General features: G+C 36.7%; 1 protein-coding gene across 5 annotated transcripts in view; it reads right to left on the minus strand.

The window, feature by feature from the left end:
- The window catches only part of GTF2I (general transcription factor IIi), a 98,888-nt gene that overhangs the window by 47,460 nt on the left and 29,993 nt on the right, over nucleotides 1-21,435 (minus strand). For all 5 annotated transcript variants that reach the window (XM_069486228.1, XM_069486233.1, XM_069486229.1 and 2 more), the window contains exons 5-9: nucleotides 20,532-20,715; nucleotides 20,325-20,353; nucleotides 16,476-16,530; nucleotides 15,587-15,630; nucleotides 6,069-6,146 (exon numbers count right to left, since the gene is read on the minus strand). In XM_069486228.1, the coding sequence (XP_069342329.1) occupies nucleotides 6,069-6,146; nucleotides 15,587-15,630; nucleotides 16,476-16,530; nucleotides 20,325-20,353; nucleotides 20,532-20,715 (390 nt within the window). The remainder of the gene's footprint in view (nucleotides 1-6,068; nucleotides 6,147-15,586; nucleotides 15,631-16,475; nucleotides 16,531-20,324; nucleotides 20,354-20,531; nucleotides 20,716-21,435) is intronic.

The raw sequence follows: 21,435 nt of genomic DNA on the forward strand, positions 1-21,435 counted from the left end.
ATTCTCAATATTCTTTTCTCTTTATATTTAATGAGGTCTTCTTTAAATCAATTACAAGAATGTTTCTTAGGATTCCCATTGTATAAGTTTTCTATTTTAATTAACTCTTTTATTATTGATTTTGAATTTAATTACATGATGTTCAAAGAATTTATTAAGAATACCTATGAACAGGCACACAGTCAAGTTTTGTAAATGATTCATGCTTTGTAAATAAACATTTTATTTCCTGCGTACAGCATTTGCTATATACATTATTAGCTTGTGTTTGTTAGCTATAGAGCTGACATAGTCTATTTAACATTTGTAAGTATTCATCAGCCTGATGTGTTAGATGCTACCATCTGTTCAAATTTCCCAAATGATTATATATTTCTATAAATATACAGATTTATAAGTTTACCATAATTTTGTTAATTCTTTATTTACTTTTATTTTGAGGATACATTGTTAGGTACATACAAATTAATAGTTGCTGTATCAATTTAAGTGACCTGTTCCTTATATATTATGTAGTCTTACTCTTTATCCCTTGCTACTATTTTAGAGGGGCCTCAAATTAATATTACTAAATTAGAATTTTTTTAGTTAGTATTTGCCCAGCATAGCTTCATACATCGCTATATTTCCGAATATCTGTTGTTTAACAGCCTTGTATTCAGATTTTATTCACCCTAAGACAGGTAGAATACTTTAACCCCCACCCTCAAAATGCTAGAGGTCCTACCAATCATTACGAAAACCAGAACATCCCCAACACTCACATTTGAATGCCACTATCTTACAGGAACACTGACATGCACAAAGAAACATATCCAAGCCCATTTTGGAATACCAAAGATTTCAGAAGAAAACATAAATGTCTTTACATAGAAGAACAGACAAATGAATTACATTATAATCACACACTGTAACTACCATAATGATACTATTAAATCTACTTGTGACAAAATAGATAAATCTTTTTTTTTTTTTTTTTTTTTTTTTGAGACAGAGTCTTGCTTTGTTGCCCGGGCTAGAGTGAGTGCCGTGGCGTCAGCCTAGCTCACAGCAACCTCAGACTCCTGGGCTTAAGCAATCCTCCTGCCTCAGCCTCCCGGGTAGCTGGGACTACAGGCATGTGCCACCATGCCCGGCTAATTTTTTCTATATATATTTTAGTTGGCCAGATAATTTCTTTCTATTTTTAGTAGAGACGGGGTCTCGCTCTTGCTCAGGCTGGTCTCAAACTCCTGAGCTCAAACGATCCACCCGCCTCGGCCTCCCAGAGTGCTAGGATTACAGGCGTGAGCCACCGCACCCGGCCTTAGATAAATCTTAAAAATTTGTATTGAATGAGACTATACTCAACAACATACACACTATACCATTTGTGTAGACTTAAAAACTCAGAAAATAGTATATATATATAATGTATGTGCATGGATATCCATACACAGACACTTCTGTGAAAATATTTATGTAGTAAAAGCATAATATCATTATCAAGAAATCTTTAATTTCCGTGACAATGGTTAACTTAATAGAGAGGAAAGTGGGAATTTGGGAGAGTCCAAAGAAAGGCTTCAATTACATATTTACATGTTATTTCTTGGGGGATGGGGCGGGGGGGGGGGGGAGGGAACTAGATGGACCAAGAAAAAAAGACACAAATTATCAAATTGAAAATGAGAAGGATATCACTACAAACTTTACAAACATTAAATAAAAAATAGTAAGGTAATTCTGCACAAAACTCTATGACCTAAAATTCAAATAATTAAAGTGAAGTAAACAAATTCTTGAAAGATGCAAACTGCCAAAGCTCAATCAAGATGAAATAGATAACCTGAAGAACTCTATATCTATTCAAAGTAATTTTTTTAAAGGGATGGGGTACTGATGTTGCCAGGGCTGGACTTGAACTCCTTGGGCTCAAGGGAGCCTCCCACCTCAGCTTCCCCAGTAGCTTCAACTACCGGTGCAAGACACTGTGCCTGGCTGAAAGTAATTTTTTAAATGGAGAGAGTTAAAAAATTTTCAATTAGGGAAACCTCAAGGCCAAGATGGTTTCATTGGCAAATTTTAACAAACATTTAAGAAAGGAAAAAAAACAATTCTACAAAAAACTCTACCAAACTATCACTTCTCAACTCATTTTAATGAGGCCAGCATTACCAAAACCAAGTAAAGACATTTACAAAAAAAGAAAAATACATACTATGGTCACTATCTCTTAAAAACACAGAACTATATATTCTAAGCAAAGTACACCAAAATCAAATCCAATGATATATAAAAAAGAATAATATATCATAACAGAGGAAATACAAGGCCAATCTCAACATTTTAAAATTAATGTCAATCACCATTTTAACAGGCTAAACAAGAAAAACCACATAATCATCCCAATAGATGCAGAAAAATTCAACATCCAGTCATCATAAAAACTTTCAGCAAACTAGAAACACAAAAGAACTTCACTGACCTGACAAAGTGTATCTACAAAAACCCACAGTTATCAAATGGAATGATTTCCTCATAATGTCAAGAAGGTAAGAATGTCTGCTCTCACCACTACTATTCAACATAAAACTAGAGGTCTAATCAGTGCAATAACACAAGAAAAAGAAATTTGAAACATAGAGACTAAAAAGGAAGAAATAAAATTGTCTCGGTTTACAGGGGATACAACTGCCTTAAAAAAAAAAAAATCCCAATGATTTTATCAAAAAGTTACTAGAGCTTTTAATAAATGAATTTAGCTAGGTCAAAAGAAACAGGTTAGCCAGGCATGGTGGTATGTGTCTGTAACCCCAGCTACTCAGGAGTCTGAGGTGGAAAGACTGCTTGAGCCCAGGAGTTTGAGCTCCATATGCTAGCAATAAATAGAAGCCGAAATGTAAAAAAGACACTACCCTTTACAGTAACATCAAGAACATAAAATACTTAGATATAAATTTTACAAAATATATATAAGATCTGTAAACTGAAAACAAAACACAGATGAAAAAGATAATGGAAGAATTAAGTAGAAAAGATACATATACCATGTTCATGCATAGAAAGGCTTATTATTAAGCTATTCAACCAAATTTCATCTATGGATGGAGCACAATCCCCATCAAAATTCCCGCAGGCTTTTTTGAAAAAACCGACAGGCTGATTTTTAAAAATTCCTATGAAAAGCAAAGGAGCTGGATGAGATAAAAGCTTGAACAAGAACAAAGTTGGAGGATGCTCATAATCTGATTCCAAGAATTACTATAAACCTATATATAGTATTTGAGACAGTGTAATACTGGTGAAAGGACAGACACATACATCAATGTAACACAAAACGCTCCAGAACCTGACAGAGATGCAAAGGTAATCCAACAGGTAAAGAACAGTCTTTTCAACAAATGATGCTAGAAAAATTGGATATCCGTGTACAAAATTTTGAACTCAGCACCTTGCACTGAGTATTTTGCTAAAAAAAATTAGCTCAAAATTAAACAAAGACCTAAGTGTAAAACTATAAAGTGTTTATAAATATAAAAGAACATCTTTGGGATTCTGGGTTAGTCAAAGATTTCTACGACATGACACTTAGACACAATCCATACAAAAATCAGTAAGTTGGACTTGGTCAAATTAAACTACTTGCAGATCACATCACAAAGGACTTTTATTCAGAATATATGAAGAATTGTCAAAACTCCATTTTTAAAAAAATTTTTTCAGTTGGGGCCTAATTATGTTACCCAGGCTGGTCTTGAATTCCTGGGCTCAAGCTATCCCCCGCCTCAGCCTCCCAGTAGCTGAGATCACAGGCATGTGCCACTGCACTTGGCAAAACTCAATTATTAAGAAAAACATCCACATTGCATGGGCTATTCCTTCACCCTGCTAGGTACAAAACTAATTGTCTAGCTCACACTTTCTTCAAATGCACTTAATATATTCTCATTTCAGATAATCTTTTCTTTCCACAAACATGTGATTTCCATTTTTTATTTACTTAGGCATCACCTTAAATCACTCATCCTCTTAAATCTGAGAAGGGGAGAAAAACGTTTCTACAATCATGGCTGATAATAACAGCAATGCTAACCAAGACAATACCAAAAACAAAAAGAGACTTTATTTTAAACATTAAACAGAATCTATATTTAAAACTATTTCATTACACAGTATTTACAACTTTATGCAAATAAACTAGTAAGGTACCAACAGTTGCAATAACAGCTAAATATTTTCCAGCACTTGAATCATCTAAACTTTTTGCCCTGTAATTCCTAATTACAAATAGTAAACTTCAAAATTGACTGCTAAAACATGAAATTCAATATGACATGTTCTACTATAAGTATACAGACATTCACATAATTACAAACCAGAAAGAGTTTATTGAAAACACTATCAAAATCCTCCAGAACCGATAAGACTATCTTTTTAAAGAAAATAAACCTGACTATTAGGCAAATGCAAATTAAAGCCACAATGAAGGATCCTAACACAACTACTTAAGTGACTAAAATTAACAAGACTGACAATACAAGTGTTGGAAAGATGTGTGGCAACTAGAACTCTCGTACACTGCTATCAGAAATCTAAAATAGTATAAGCACTTTGAAAAACAGTTTGGCAGTTTCTTAAAAATTTAAATACCTACCATATATCCCAGCTGTTCCATTTCTAGACATCTACTCAAGAGAAATGAAGGTATATGTCCACAGAAAAACTTTTACACAGCTCTTCATTGTAGCTTTATTTGTAACAGCCCAAACTGGAAACAACCCAAATGGCTATCAACAGACAAAGGGAAGCACAGACTCCGGCACAGGCACGACAGCAATCACCAACAAAATGCAATCGACTACTGATATGCACGACACTGCGGGTGAATTTCAAAACAATTATCTGACATGAAAGAAGCCGCTGCTCTCCTGCCCCAAGAAAATAGTACGTATTTTATGATTTCATTATACCAATTTCTAGAAAATGGAAACTAATCTAAAATGATAAAAAACAGATCAGTGGTTGCCTGAGGACTGCGGAAGGCAACGAATTACAAAGCAACACACAGAAACTTTTGGGGATAATGAATATGTCATTATCTTGGTTACAGTGAAGATGGTTTAATAGCTATGTACATGACAAAACGAACCAGATTTCACACTTTAAATGTTTAATGTAGTGTAATTATGCAATGACAAAAAATTAAGCTGGTCAGGCGCGGTGGCTCACGCCTGTAATCCTAGCACTCTGGGAGGCCGAGGAGGGTGGATAGTTTAAGCTCAGGAGTTCACTCAGCCTGAGCAAGAGTGAGACCCCGTCTCTACTAAAAATAGAAAGAAATTAGTTGGACAACTAAAAATATATAAAAAAAATAATTAGCAGGGCATGATAGTGCACGCCTGTAGTCCCAGCTACTCGGGAGGCTGAGGCAGAAAGATTGCTTGAGCCCAAGAGTTTAAGGTTGTTGTGAGCTAGGCTGACACCACGGCACTGTAGCCCAGGCAACAAAGTGAGACTCTGTCTCAAAAAAAAAACAAAAAAACGATTAAGGTGTAAGAAATAGAAAACATTCTTCTAACTAGAACCCCTCAATGCATAAAAGCATAATGCATTGTGGTATTATGAGCTTTAATTCTTTCCTAAAAATCAAGCAAAAAGATAATGGAACAAGAGGATAAATAGTTAAAACTTATCACTGTCTTACATTTTATAATTTTTAAGATAATGATGATGCTTGGGGACTAGTTATCTTTGTTGCATAAATAGAGCTATTAAAGTTTCAGAAGACTTCTCATGCTTTGCAAATAACACTAGAAACTGGAATTGAATTTTAAATTGTGTCACAACTTTCCCTCATCCTTTTAAGAAGACATGGCTATTTTACATATCCATTAAAGATAGTCTGAGTTGATTTTATTTCCTCATTTTTGAACTCTTATTTCAGCCTAGTGATCAAATTACAAATGTATGTCAATCAAGGACTAATCAATAAAATAATATTTAAGAACTTCAAGCAATTGATAAATAAATTTTAATTTTAAGCACCAATAACTTTTAGAAAGAAAAATTGTATTAAATAGTGTTACCTTGAATGTTATATTGATAATAATCAGGATCTTCTGATTCTTCCTTTACTGTCACAGCTGCCATTTCCAGGGAAATGCCTGTGAAAGCAAATGAAATTACATGATTACATGTCAGGGCATTCAGTCACATTGTAACCAGAAAGCCCTGGGCCCTCCCCATAATGTACAGTAACGCACACACATTTTAAAGACTTTGAAAGGACAAAAGTTTGCTAGGTAGCAGGGGGTAAAAATCACCTATAACCCCAACCAAGCCAAAATTTTAACCACTATTAATATTCTGGGACTATCTGCTAATTTTTTTCTCCAACACAAGTTCTTATCTTTGGAATTGAAGAAAATTAATCATCCTCCATTGTTACTTAATATTAAAAGTACTTTTACAAACCACTGGAAAACACTTGTAAATTGCAGTTGTAATGATTCAACATTGCAGAGTAGAAATGGCACAATGTTTAACCATTCCAATAACGAAATACATTGATTTATTTTCCTAATAAATCCCTTTTAGCAAGGGTACAAAGCACACTGTATGAAGTTCTGTCCACAATTCAGACAGATAATTTGCAGTAGACCCTTGCAGTCAGATATAAAAGAGTACACATTGTATAATTCCATTTATGTGGTGGTCAAATTGGGCAAAAGAACTCTACGATATTAAAAATTTACCAAGTGGTTGACTTTGGGAGGAGGTAATGAGAGAGGCAGGAGTGGGCTTTCTTAAGAGTGTTGTTAATGTTCTATATCTTGATGTGGGAGTTAAGTTACAGAAATGTCGGGCCAGGCACAGTGGCTCATGCCTGTTATCCTAGCACTCTGGGAGGCTGAAGCGAGAGGATTTATTGACCTCAGGAATTCGAGATCAGCCTGAGCAAGAGCGGGACCCCGTCTCTACTAAAAATAGAAAAATTAGCCAGGCATGGTGACGTGCGCCTGTAGTCCCACCTACTCGGGAGTCTGAGCCAGGAGAGTTGCCTGAGCCCAGGAGTTTGAGGTTGCTTTGAGCTAGGCTAACGCCACCACACTCTAGCCCAGGTGATGGAGCGAGACTCCATCTCAAAAAAAAAAAGTTACAGAAATGTCTATAATTTTTACTTATCCTCCTGTACACTTATATTTTGCACATTTGCTTTATATTATACTTCAACAAAAATCTTTAAGAAAGAAAATAATATCCATATACTCTTCAAAAACAACCCTTCCTGGACAGCCTGACAGGGTCGGACAACTGGGCCTTACAGAAATGATACGCCAATTTCAGCGTATGAAACTTCTAGTTTCCAATTCCGTATGTAAGGAACTTGGAAGTTGCTGCTCATCCTAACAATAAAAAGTGGAATGACTGAAATACTAACATCTCTTCTTGGAACTGAAAAAGAGGTGTGGACACAGGGCAAACCGCCAATCCAAGACCAGAGACAGACAGGTGAACACAGGGAGTCACAGCCTACGCCAGGAGCATAGTGCCGGGGCCAGAAGACCAGACTGACGAACTTTGGAGGCCAGGTATGGAGAAGTCCAGAGGGACCCAGCCATACACAGGAGACCCCCACACGTTTTTGAGTTTTACCTCTGGGAGCTCTATCAGGTTTTCACAGTAAATCTCAGAGAAAGTCCCATCATGCTTCTAGCACAGGGAGGAGGGAAAAAAAAAAACCATTTTCCCATAAACCAGAGCATTCTGCTCCTGTTCACAAGGTCTTCCCTCAGGAGAAACAGTTTTCCTTTTTTTTTTTTTTGAGACAGAGTCTCAGTCTGTCGCCTGGGCTAGAGTGCTGTGGCATCAGCCTAGCTCACAGCAACCTCAAACTCCCGGGCTCAAGCAATCCTCCTGCCTCAGCCTCCCGAATAGGTGGGACTACAGGCATGCACCACGATGCCCCACTAATTTTTCTATTTTTAATAGAGACTGGGTCTCAGGTCTTCATCTTGTTCAGGCTGGTCTCGAATTCCTGAGCTCAGGCGATCCTCCTGCTTCGGCCTCCCAGAGTGCTAGGATTACAGGTGTGAGCCACCGTGCCCGGCCAGGAGAAACTATTTAATCACAGCCTAACTGACCCCTCCAGGGGAAGGGAAATGCCCGACTCCAGCCCACACTAGCCTTCCCGTGCAGGCATGTGGGGGGAGAGACACAGAGAAGTACGTATGAAGACATAGGCTAATTTTATCGTATGACTGCAGGTCCTAAATTCTCTCTCTTCCCCCATCCCAGGAGTAGGTTACCCACAGACGAGTTTAAGAAGTGAACAATGGGCCGGGCGCGGTGGCTCACGCCTGTAATCCTAGCACTCTGGGAGGCCGAGGCGGGTGGATTGCTCAAGGTCAGGAGTTCGAGACCAGCCTGAGCGAGACCCCGTCTCTACTAAAAATAGAAAGACATTATATGGACACCTAAAAATCTATATAGAAAAAATTAGCCGGGCATAGTGGCGCATGCCTGTAGTCCCAGCTACTCGGGAGGCTGAGGCAGTAGGATCGCTTAAGCCCAGGAGTTTGAGGTTGCTGTGAGCTAAGCTGACGCCACGGCACTCACTCTAGCCTGGGCAACAAAGTGAGACTCTGTCTCAACAAAAAAAAAAAAAAAAAGAAGTGAACAATGGATGGGAATATAATACACATTTCAGACTAAGACATTAAACCATAATCATACCAAGAAGACTCGAAGTGTTCCCAACACGCAGAAGTAATAAATACTCAGGTGATGGACACCCTAAATACCTTGACAGTCTATGCATGTAATAAATATCACATGTATTCCATAAATATATACAAATTTATGTATAATTTTAAAAAAGGTAAATAAAAAAAATTGTGACAAGTTGCAGAAATGTGAACTGTAGCACCTATGCAAGTCCTTCCTTGCTTGTTATGAATGTATAAATATTATGTATTTGCATATATTAACTTTTCTCTCTTCTCCTGTATATTATTATGTTACAGTTTTGTTGGAGGTTTACTTTACCATTTACCTGAGATAGCAGAACACTCAAATAAGTTAGGACTGAATGTGAGGACTACGTAATATAGCTTATGACAGGACAGTAAATTAGTCTCCCAGGATGGATATAATGGCTGTTGGAGCGCTGTGTTCCCCATTTTGAGGAGGGGACAAAAATGGATTTCTCTGTAGGAAGTGAAGCTGCATCTCATTTGAGGGGCACAGTTGTTTTGCTGCTATACAAAAGTTCAAATATTGGAGAAGGGTGTGTATATATGCTGAGTAGCCAAAGGGGGGTGGCCTGAGCCAGCCATTATCAAGTTGTCTCTGTTGCAAGCTGCCCTCAGAGTCTCTGCACACCAGCTGGCTCCTCGTCAGCCTCTGCCGCCAGGGAACACTACGGGGAGACAAGGCTAGCAAAAGCAGCCTAGCAAAAGCAGGCCCTTCCTTCCCATGGCAACAGCTGGGCCCAGTCTGTAATGTTTCCACCACTGCCCGTGCCAGCTTCAACACGCCCCTCAGGCACCAGTTCTAGCCAAACATTATGCCACCTCTAAGTCAAAATTAAAGCTTAAGGGTGGCAGCCATTTCATAGAATTGTTACTTACATGATACCTTAACTTTTCTCCTTTTGGCTACAAAGTTAAATTTATAACTAGTTAATCTTAACATTAAATATTCTGTTCAAACAATTTGTATGGCTTCTGTCTCCTGAGTGGACCCTGGCTATAAATGTAAATCTAAAAAATAAAAATCTTAAAAGAATTTGCAGGGTAAATGAAGAATACAAAGATGTACCATCAACTAAAAACTAAACAAAAAACTGAGATTTCCTGTGGAATAAGAAAGAAAAAAAGAAAAACCTCTGTGAAACAAGTAAACAGTTTGTAAAAGATTCAAACACCTTTTCTGAGAAAGGACAATTCAACACCAACTTTCTTGCAGATCTCCCAGAAAACACCTACACACATGAAAGTTCTCATTCACACATTCGTGCATGCACACACACAAGTTAATACAGCCCTTCCCCTTTCCCCAACAATTCACTCCAAATGCCTTTAGACAGGACCAAGCAAGGCGGGCAGCTGTGACAGAGAGCATGGCAGAGGGCGGAGGACACCGATCAGGGGGAGCAGCAAGAGGCAATGAGACGTGGGTTAAAACCAGGGGAAGCAATGAAATGAAGAAATACACTGAGAATATTTGAATGCCATGCTTCTATGACAGAAGAGAATGGTAAACACAAAAAAGGAAGAAAAAACAAGCCCTGAGGTGTTAAGAGTGGAACTAAACATATAGGTATAAGCTTTTGGCCTTCAATATATATATAAAGGACACAAATAAATACAGATGTAAATGTATGCATATATGCTTGGGAGTAATTCACTTTCCTTATTTTGCTTATTATACTGCGGTTATGCAGGACAATGTCCTGGTTTGTTAAGAATTTTACACGGAAGCAGTAAAGCATAGAGCATCATATTGACAACCGTCAAATGGTTCAGGGAAAAGTTCCTTACGCTGTACATAGAAGCATTGTTAGCTTTCAATTGTTTCAAAATGCAACTTATTTAAAAACAAAAATTTTAAAGAATATTATGTCTTCCATATCTTGCCTTTCTCTTGTACTATTATTTTATAGGTATTTCTATATGAATACATATAGATCTATCACACTGTGTTTACTGGCAACCGGAATTTCACTAATGGAGCTGTAGGTTAAGGATCATTTTTGTTAGGCAACAATTGGTCAAAGAATATATGCATCTTAAAATGTATCATTCACAAGGCAGCAACAATCTATATGCACATAAAGAACGTTTTCACCTTTCTCTCCAAACCCTTTGCTGAGACTGGGCATGAGCAAAGTTTAATGTTTATCCATCTGCTAGGTGTAAAACATCATTCTCTGATTGTTATCCCTATTTTTTAAACTAGATTGAGCATTTTCTCTAGTTTCTTTAATCTTTGGTCATTTATTTTTTTCATTAGCTCTTTGAAAGTCAAATAATATAAACTTTTGTCATTTGTCTTGTAAATAGTTATACCCTGTCTCTTACGTGTCCACTGACACATATTAGCTGACTTTGCCATATAAAATTTTTAGGTTTTTAGTCAAATGTAATGCTCAGAAAGCATTTCAAGAAACATTAAAATTTTTTGAAGGGTTTTTAATCTCAAATTTTATTATATCTGAATTTTAATACTTCTTGAAGCAATGTCAGATTATAAATGCTTCGCTTTTATTAGCTTTCTAGATGATTCTATTTGGTCTTCTATATAGGCATATAACCAGGAAAAGAAGATGCTGCTCATCATTTACAACCCCTATTCATACTGGTTCATGCATCGTAGAACACTGGTGAGTAACTGGTAAAAGTAAGCATCTCTGTCTCATGGGGAGTGCTTCTAGAGGTTCACCATGAAACATAATGACAGGCTGGCATTTACAATTATATATATTATTCCAACCATTTATATTAAGGATTTCTGCTGCCTTTTCATCACCTGCCCAGATGATGTATTATTTCTAATTAGCTCAGTAACATGAGAAAGTGATTGAGATTTTCTAATAAAATCATCTTTGTGTTTTTAGACAAATCCTATACCTGAAAATCACTATGTAAGATAATTTTTGAACTAATCTGAAAGCATAGTGAAAGCCACACAATGGCAGGATCTGCAACAGTGAGCACCCAGATGTAACACACCCATTGTCTACAAGAGGTTAAACCAGGAGACATGATTATTTTTTAATGATGTGAAATTGTGTTTTGTACAACTGAATATTTCTGGACCTCACATATACCCTCTGGGCAGGTTATAGTTTATATATTCCTTTAATAAGTAAATACTGTAAATATCCATTTTTTTCATTTCCAATTACCAAGGATAATCATAAACTTCCTTACTAGTAATGATACAATGACATTTTAAAATTATGTATTATTTTTAAAAGATGAAGTGGCCTTCATTCTCTTAACATAGACCTAGGGTAAAAAAAATAGTTCCAGGCCGGGCGCGGTGGCTCACGCCTGTAATCCTAGCACTCTGGGAGGCCGAGGTGGGCGGATCGTTTGAGCTCAGGAGTTCGAGACCAGCCTGAGCAAGAGCAAGACCCCATCTCTACTAAAAATAGAAAGAAATTATATGGACAGCTAAAAATATTTAAATAAAAAAAAAAATAGTTCCAATAAAATTATAATCAAGTCAGGAAGACCTATATGTTCTTAAATAAGCAAAAACACCTGTGTCCTAGAAATGAAACATGACAAGAGAGCAGGCCAGGCCCAGTAACTCACACCAATTATCCTAGCTCTCTGGGAGGCCATGGAGAGAGGATTGCTCCAGGCCAGGAGTTTGAGACCGGCCTGAGCAACATAGTGAAACCCCATCTCAACAAAAAATAGAAAACTTAGCCAAGTGTGGTAGTGTGTGCCTGTAGTCCCAGCTACTTGGGAGGCTGAGGCAGGAGGATCACTTGAACCCAGGAGTCTGAGGTTGCAGTGAGCTATGGTGATACCACTGCAATCCTGCTGGGGCAACACAGTAAGACCCTGTCTCGGGGGGCGGGAGGGAAGCATGCAAACAAATATCAAGTAAAATGTCCAAAATCATGATCAGATCTGAAAGAACTCAAACAATAAAAATCTATTTAATTATATAAGTGGAAAAAGGGAAGAAGAATCACAAGTTGTAAAATAATCATATCCTCACCTCATATTCCATGTCTTAATAGGTAAATATACCCAAACATTAAATCTACATGAAATGCAGTGTGGCAGTGACAAAACTATGGGCATTACAGTTTAATGGAATAGAACTGAGAGTGCTTAAGTCAGTTAATTTTTGACAAAGGTGCTCCTACAATCCAATGCAGAAAGAAAGGATGGTCTTATCCACATGCAAAATGATGCATTTACACCCTAACCTCACAAAATTCATAAAAATCAACTCAATGGATCTTACACCTAAACATAAGAGCTAAAACTTTAAAACTTCAAGAAGAAAACCTAAGTGTAAGTCCTTGTAATCTTAGGTTGGGCAAAGATTTTCTAGGTACAACACCAAAAGTATAAACAATAAATAAAAAAAAAAAAAAAAAAAAACACTTGAAAAATCAAATTAAAAATTTTCAACTTCAGGGACACAACCATAAAGAAAATGAAACAACTAGCCACAGATTAGAAAAAATATTTGTGAAATCTTATTTCTGATAAAAGACTTGTATCCAGAATAATGAATTTTTACAACTGGTAAAAGAAAAAAAAAAACAAAAAAGCCCAATTTAAAAATAGACAAGACATTTAAATAGACATGTCACCAAAGAAGACATGTGAACATATGAAAAGATGCTCAACATCAATAATCATTCGGGAAATGCAATTTAAAATCACTATCATATCCAAAATATATGAAATTCTGGAAAAGGCAAAACCATAGAGACAGTGAAAAGATTACCAAGGGTTCAGGGGAGGGAGGAATGAATATGTGGAGCACACAGGATTTTACAGCAATGAAATTACTCTATGTGATATTATAACAATGGATACAAGTCATTATACATTAGTCAAAACCCACAGCAAATCCAACACCAAGAGAAAGCCTAATGTAAACTATGCACTGTGGGTGACAATGATGGGTCAACATAGTTTGCGGATAGTAACAAATGTGCCACTCTGACGAAAGATGTTCATAGTTCAGGGGAGTCTATATATGTGTGAGGGCAGAGCATATATGGGAACTCTCTACTTTCTGCTCAGTTTGTAAAAAAAACTGAGAAAGAAAAACTACAATGAGAGACCACTTCACACCCACTGGGACTGCTATAATAAAAAAGACAGACAAGGCCAGGTACCCTGGCTCACACCTGTAATCCTAGTACTTTGGGAGGAAGGCAGGAGGATCGCTTGAGCCCAGGAGTTTGAGGCTATGGTGAGCTATGATTGTGCCACTGCACTCCAGCCTGGGCGACAGAGCAAGACTTCATCTCTTTTTTTTTTTTTTTTTTTTTAAAAAAGGCAGTCCATTTCTTCCTCAGCTAGGAAGGATGTGCTGAGGTTGACATATCCATCAAGAACACTAACTACCATGCCTTCCAATGCTCTGATGAAACCTCACATGCATGGCCTCCTGGCCAGGCATATTATCTGCAGTTTCACGTTGTTGCAGCATTTATTGTATCCCTCGGGACTGCAGCTCTCGCTAAGTTTGCTGTGGCTGAACCAAGAAAGAAGGCATACATGGACTTCTACAGAAATTACGATTCCATGAAAGATTTTGAGGAGATGAGGAAGGCTGGTATCTTTCAAAGTGCAAAGTGATTCTAGAATATAAAAAATTTCTTTGGGTTAAATTACACAGAAGTCTGTCACTGACCTGTGTTCCTGAGCTATGAATATGTGGGCTGAGGAAAAGTTTCTCTTGATAAATAAAACAATTCACAAATACTGTGGATGGTGGGGGAAAAAAAAACGTCAAACAACAAAAGTGTTGACCAAGATAAGGAGAAACAGAAACATTCCTATACTGTTGGGGGGAACATAAAATGGTATAGCCACTCCGAAAAATAGTTTCGCAGTTGCTTAAAAGTCAAACATAGAATTACCATAGAACTCACCAATCCACTCCTACTTATCTACCCAAGAGAAATGAAAAAATCTCCACACAAAAATGCATATGTGGATGTTCATAGTAGTGTTATTTAAAATAGTCAAATAGTAGGAACAACCCAAATGTCTACCAAATGATAAATGGATAAAGAAAAGGTAGTATTATCCATACAGTGGAATAATATTCAGAAATAAACTACTCACAAGTGCTAAATCATTCTTTAATGAGTCTAAAAACATGATCAGAATTATGCAATATACCTACCATATAGTGTATAACTCTATTTATATGAAATGTCCAGATAAGACAAATCTATAAGAAACTAAAACTTGATTAGTTATGGGAACAGGGAGTGATAGCAAATGGACATCAGGTATTCTATGTGGGGTAATGGAAACGTTCTAAAATGAGATTGTGGTGATCATTGCAAAACTGTAAATTTACTTAATATCACTGAATTTTAACACTTAAAACAGGTGGATTTTATGGTATATAAATTATATCTCAATAAATCTATCCAAAAAAACCCTATATGAAATAACACGGTAAGTATGATATTTAAAAATAAGGAATTAAATACCAAAGACACCTTAGAGTTGAAAATGGTTTCACTGGAGTGTAGAAAATGGGAGTGCAAAGGGAAAAAGGAGATTAAGAGGGTATTACACTGATTTTTTTAAAAAGCACTATAGAATTAGTTGACCTTTTACATTATATGCTTATATAATTGTATTATCTATAAACGTGTAATTAGCAAAGAACTTCTGGCTACCACTTATTAAGCAAATCCTCTTTTTAGGTTTTAGTATAATATGATAACATTAACAAATAATGTCACACTTGGAATTTGTAGTGGTTGCCCATTTCTCATCAAAACAATATAATAATTGAGTCAAAAAGATACCTTCTAACCCAAGGAAAAGTCTTCCTTAAATTCACAATTGATTCTAAAAGCACTAGTACATACCAGAATCTTCTGTGGGTTCAGTTTTCACTTTGATGGGACCACAACTGAAAGGAGAAGGAAACCCGGATCAAGCTATGCAATGGGGAAAGCCACTCACACGCTATTCAAATACGCTGGATGTCAACGTATACACTCACTCACCTGACCAAGGCGAGTGCAAAACTGCCTCAACTTAACATTTACATATTTACTTCTTGCATAAATAAGAGTTGTCAACTGAATTGAGAGCTTTAATTCCAATCTACCTTTTGAGAAAAAAATAAATACTATAGAGTAGCATATTAACTTTCCACTTTAAGGCTCTCTGATTCACAGTGTGATAAATCACATCGGCTTCACCTAGGAAACACTACTATTCAAAACGACCAAGTCAAAAAGTGCATTTTCACAAGATCCTCAAATGATTTAACTGCATATTAAACTTTGAGATGTGTGACATAAGGCATTTTTTTTTTTTTTTTTTTTTTTGAGACAGAGTCTCACTCTGTTGCCCGGGCTAGAGTGAGTGCCGTGGCGTCAGCCTAGCTCACAGCAACCTCAAACTCCTGGACTCAAGCAATCCTCCTGCCTCAGCCTCCCTAGTAGCTGGGACTACAGGCATGTGCCACCATGCCCGGCTAATTTTTTTTTTTCTATATATATTTTTAGCTGTCCATATAATTTCTTTCTATTTTTAGTAGAGACGGGGTCTCGTTCTTGCTCAGGCTGGTCTTGAACTCCTGAGCTCAAACAATCCACCCGCCTCGGCCTCCCAGAGTGCCAGGATTACAGGCGTGAGCCACCGCGCCCGGCCATAAGGCATTTTTAATAGTCTAATATCCCAATAATCTAAAAACTAAGACTTTGTGAGGTGTGGAAGTCTAACAGTAGTGATGAAATTAAATTTTACCTTCCACCTGGAGATAGTATTGACCTTTCAGCATCTGATACCATCACACGACCACCTGTGTACAAAAAAAAAAAAAAAAAAGTTAGATTTAGTTTTGTTTGACACTTCAAATATAACTACTATTTCTGAAAGCTTTAAAATAGAATAACTGGGGGTAGGGTTGGGTTTTGCAGCTTTGGGTTATACTAGAAAAAGCAATGCAGTAGTTATAAAACAGTATACTTTGCTCTCTCCTATAAGGTAGATAAATAGTGATGACAATCACCTAACAGCTTTTCATTCCTTCACCCACCAGCACCCTCCTTTTAATGAAAAAGCTCTTATTTTTGTCAGTGAGAGGAATACAGAAATATGGCATTTCTCTAGTAAGGTAGAATAAGTAGAAAAAGACTGAGATGTATAAATGATGATACAGGTTGCAATTAAGAATATATTTGGCTCAGAAGGACCGGAAAGGAGTGCCTGCAAACAGGTATGAGGTTTCTTTCTGGGGAGATAGAAATGTTCTGGAATTAGATAGTTGTGCAATAGTTTTTAGTTATACTAAAAGTTTTACTAAATAGTTTTTAGTTATACTAAAAACCACTGAATTGTACACTTTAACGCAGCAAATTTTATGTTGCCTGGGACTGGGGCAGGCAGGAGCAGAAGGAAGAAACACCAGTGGGCCTGAGGGAACTTGGGAACAAGGGGATGTTCATCATTTTGACTGTGGAGATGGTTTCACAGAGCACACACAGGTCAAAACTGACCAAACTGTGTACCTTAAATACTTGCCATTTGTCACATGTCAATTATACCTCATTAAATTTGCACGAGTTTTAAAACAAACTGGAAAATGAAATACCATCACAATGACAACATTTTAATTATACCTTGAGAGTTGGTATAGCAAAAAGCTGAATCACACAAACCTACCCACTTGGGGCACTTGTTATAAAATATCCTATAAAACTATTTTTTAATTACCAACCAGGCCCCCAAGTCTCAAAATAAGTTTCTAGGAAAAAAACGAAAGACTTCACTAAATATAATTGCCACTCTAGGCCAATCTAAAACACTTCCAGGAAAAAAATATTGATAACAAAAACATATGAATGTTCACAAAAAAAATAAGTATGTGAGATAACGGATATGCTAACTAGCTTGATTTAGCCATTCCACAATGTATACACCACCATGTTTTACACAATAAGTATGTTCAATTTTTAAAGCAATTTTAAAAATTCATTTTTCAAAAACTTTTAAGTCTGAATTTTAATATAAAAATGACAAATCTCTTTTGCAATCTTAAAAGGGACATATACAAAAATCCTACTACTAACATCATACTTAACGGTGAAAGGCTGAATGCTTTCCTGCTAATATCACAAGGTGATACCTGCGCTGTGGTCAATCCTAGTCAGTATTAGTATTCTAGCCAGAGCAACAAGAGTAAGAAATAAAAGGCATTCTGACTGCAAAGGAAGCAGCAAAATTGTCTTGATTCTTACACAACACGATCTGCTATGTAGAAAGCCCAGAAATAAAAATAAACACAGTCAGGGTAAACCGACTTTCAACAAACATGACAAGGCAATCCAGGGAGAGAAGTCTTTTCAGCAAACTGTGCTGAAAAAATTGGATACCCACAAGCAAAAGGATAAATTTATACCCTTACCTTGTACAATCTACAAAAATTAACTCAAAATGAACTATGATCTAAATTTAAGAGCTAAAGCTATAAAACTTACAGAAGCAAACATATAAGGCAAAGCCTCATGCTCTTAGGTTAGGCAATGGTTTCTTAAATAGGCAATTAAAATCGTGAATGACGAAAGAATAGATTGAAAAGATTTCATCTATTTGAAACTTTTGTGCCTTAAAGGATCAAGCACGTGAAGACAACTCAAAGAAATGAAGAAAATATCTGCAAATCATCTATTCATTAAGGACTCGTATCAAGACTATATTAAAGGCCGGGCGCGGTGGCTCACGCCTGTAATCCTAGCACTCTGGGAGGCCGAGGTGGGCGGATCGTTTGAGCTCAGGAGTTCAAAACCAGCCTGAGCAAGAGTGAGACCCCATCTCTACTAAAAATAGAAAGAAATTATATGGACAGCTAAAAATATATATAGAAAAAATTAGCCGGGCATGGTGGTGCATGCCTGTAGTCCCAGCTACTCGGGAGGCTGAGACAGGAGGATCGCTTGAGCTCAGGAGTTTGAGGTTGCTGTGAGCTAGGCTAACGCCACGGCACTCACTCTAGCCTGGGCAACAGAGTGAGACTCTGTCTCAAAAAAAAAAAAAAAAAAGACTATATTAAAAAAGTCTTACAACTCAATAATAAAAGACAAACCCAACTTAAAAACAGGGAAAGGCTCTAAATAGATATTTCTCAAAAAAAAATATATGAATGGCCAATAAGCACATGAAAAGATGCTCAACATCAACAGTCACTAGGGTAATGAAAAAACCAAAACGAGACACCACTTTACACCCCTTAACTAGAACCCTCTGACACTGCTGGTAGGAATATAAATTGATGCAGCCACTTTGGAAAACAGTTTGGCAGTTTCTTAAAAGTTAAGGATTAATTTACCCTACAATCTAGCAATTCCACTCTTAGGTACATAACCAAGAGAAATTAAGGTGTGTGTCCAGACAGAAACTTGTTCAAGTATGTTCATAGTAGCATTTTTCATAATAACCAAAAGTAGAAAAAACTCAAAATATCTATCAATGGATAAACAGGTAATACATCCATACAATGGAGTGCTTAATGGTCAGCAATAAAAATGAACTATTGATACACCCAACAACTTTGATGAACCTCAAGTGAATTCTGCTCATTGAAAAAAGCTAACTTCAATAGGATACATACTGTATATTTCAATTCTATAACATTCATGAAATAAGAGATAGAGAAAATGAAAACATTCTAAAATTAGACTGATGATGGTTGTAAAACTTCAAAAATTTTTAAAACTGTAAATTTACTATCAATGAATTATACACTTAGAACGGGTAAATTTTATGTCATGTCAATTACACCTCAATAAAGCTACTAAAAACCTTTTCACCACAGTGAGACTAATACAAAGATTAACAAAACAAAATGTATGTGTGTATATATACTATTTTTTCCTTTCATCCTTACATGGTTAAAAGGTTTCCAATGATACTGGTTATTTACTTTCAAAAGTCTCAAATAGTTACTTTTTTAGCATATTTTCTCTTCAAATGAAATAGTTAAACATCCCTAAAGGAAGACCTGTTGACATCCTCCTCGTTCTTCAAGGGCCCATCCAAACGCCCTCTTACCCATGACATCCTTCCTGAACTACCAAATGAATCCAACCTCTGATGTATTTCCATAGAGCTTTCCCTGAACTGGTTCTCACACTATGGATGTTATGCTCTTGCCATGGTCATTTTAGGCACATTGTCTCTTGCATTAGACTACCAGCACTCAAAAGCTGTAATGCTTATCACGGTTGTGTACCCCCTCCCCACCCAATCCTGTGCCCAATAATGCCTTGCCTGTTCGATGACATTGGGCAAATTAAATTCTACTCATCATTCTAGGAAATGAGGATAAATCTGGGATATGACCTTTTTTTCATGCTACCTTGTCTAAGATAGTATATATCTTATATATGAAGCAAGGAGCTGAGCTGAAAACAAAAAAACAAGTCTCTACTTTTTCAGCTCAATGAACCTTTCTTGGTTTATATGAACATCTTAACAAAAATGCCTTACATTATATTCTCAAAGAAAATAAAAGAGCAGCAATTAAAATTCATTAAAATCTGGCAAAATGGGTTTAAGAACCCAGCCAACCATCACATAAATAAAGCAATCACTTACCTAGATGCTTCTTTGGCTCTAGGAAAGGTCTGCATTAAAACAAAACAAAACAAAACAAAATATATGAATACACAAAAGTATTGTAAAGCATAAATTTAAATGATTTCTGCATTAAATAAAGAATTTTTAAACTCTATTAAAATAAGCTGAATATTCAAATTTATATGAATAAACTATTGATGGATATGAAGGGGAAAAGTACTTCACCTCTTAATGATGAATGAAATCCCCGCTTTGTTCTCCAAAATCCATTTCAGGGTTGCAAGATCATAATTCTCAGGATGTTTAAAGGAAACTCCTTCTGGAAGTCCCTGCACTACCACAGCTGACTGGTCTCGCAGCATCTTCTCATATGGAACAGGTACCACTGTGGATTTGCCTAAAGCTTTCCCTGGGGGCGGGAGAATGAGGATAAACATCATTAAATGGCAAGATTAAAGAACTAAATCATCACTAGTTTATCAGGGCTTAATAAACTATACTAACACTTTTTTGTAACATCTGATTTCAAATCTACTTTGAAATACTACAGGGTCCTATTCCCTGTCAGCAGAAGTCCTAAACCTGAAACAAGTCCAAAGGGCCAAAATGAAAAGTATATAAAATATTTTACTTGAAAGCCTACACAAAAGGGGAGAACAATGGCTGACTCCTTGTACTGTTCTTTCTTTCAGACGGTCCCATCCTGCTATATTCTCATACACAATTTGGCCTCAGAATTTTGGAGGCTGACAAATGCAACTGTTTCCAAAAAAACACGGGAAAATTTCTGCTAATATTCTCATTGAAAACTTATCAGGTAAATACACCCTTCATTCACAAATGGGTGTATTCTTCAGCCTGTCTGTGTACATCAGGCAGTGAGAGCCACAGATGCTAGAAACCCCGTTCCAGAGTTAAATTTTACATATAGCCCCACCATAAAACCCCTCCTCCTTTCATAGTTTTCTTATAAGAGCTTTGTTTTACCATGTGACTGGTTTAAAAAAGGTGGCTCTGCAGGGTATTGGAGAGATGAGCATTCATGTCAAAAAGAAACAACTCAAACAGCTATAATCTTTCTGGGTTCCTTCAACATGGAAGTAGAAAGTAAGGCTGTTCCTAATATTAA

This window comes from Eulemur rufifrons, chromosome 14 (assembly GCF_041146395.1).
Source record: "Eulemur rufifrons isolate Redbay chromosome 14, OSU_ERuf_1, whole genome shotgun sequence".
NCBI classification, from domain to species: Eukaryota; Metazoa; Chordata; class Mammalia; order Primates; family Lemuridae; genus Eulemur; species Eulemur rufifrons.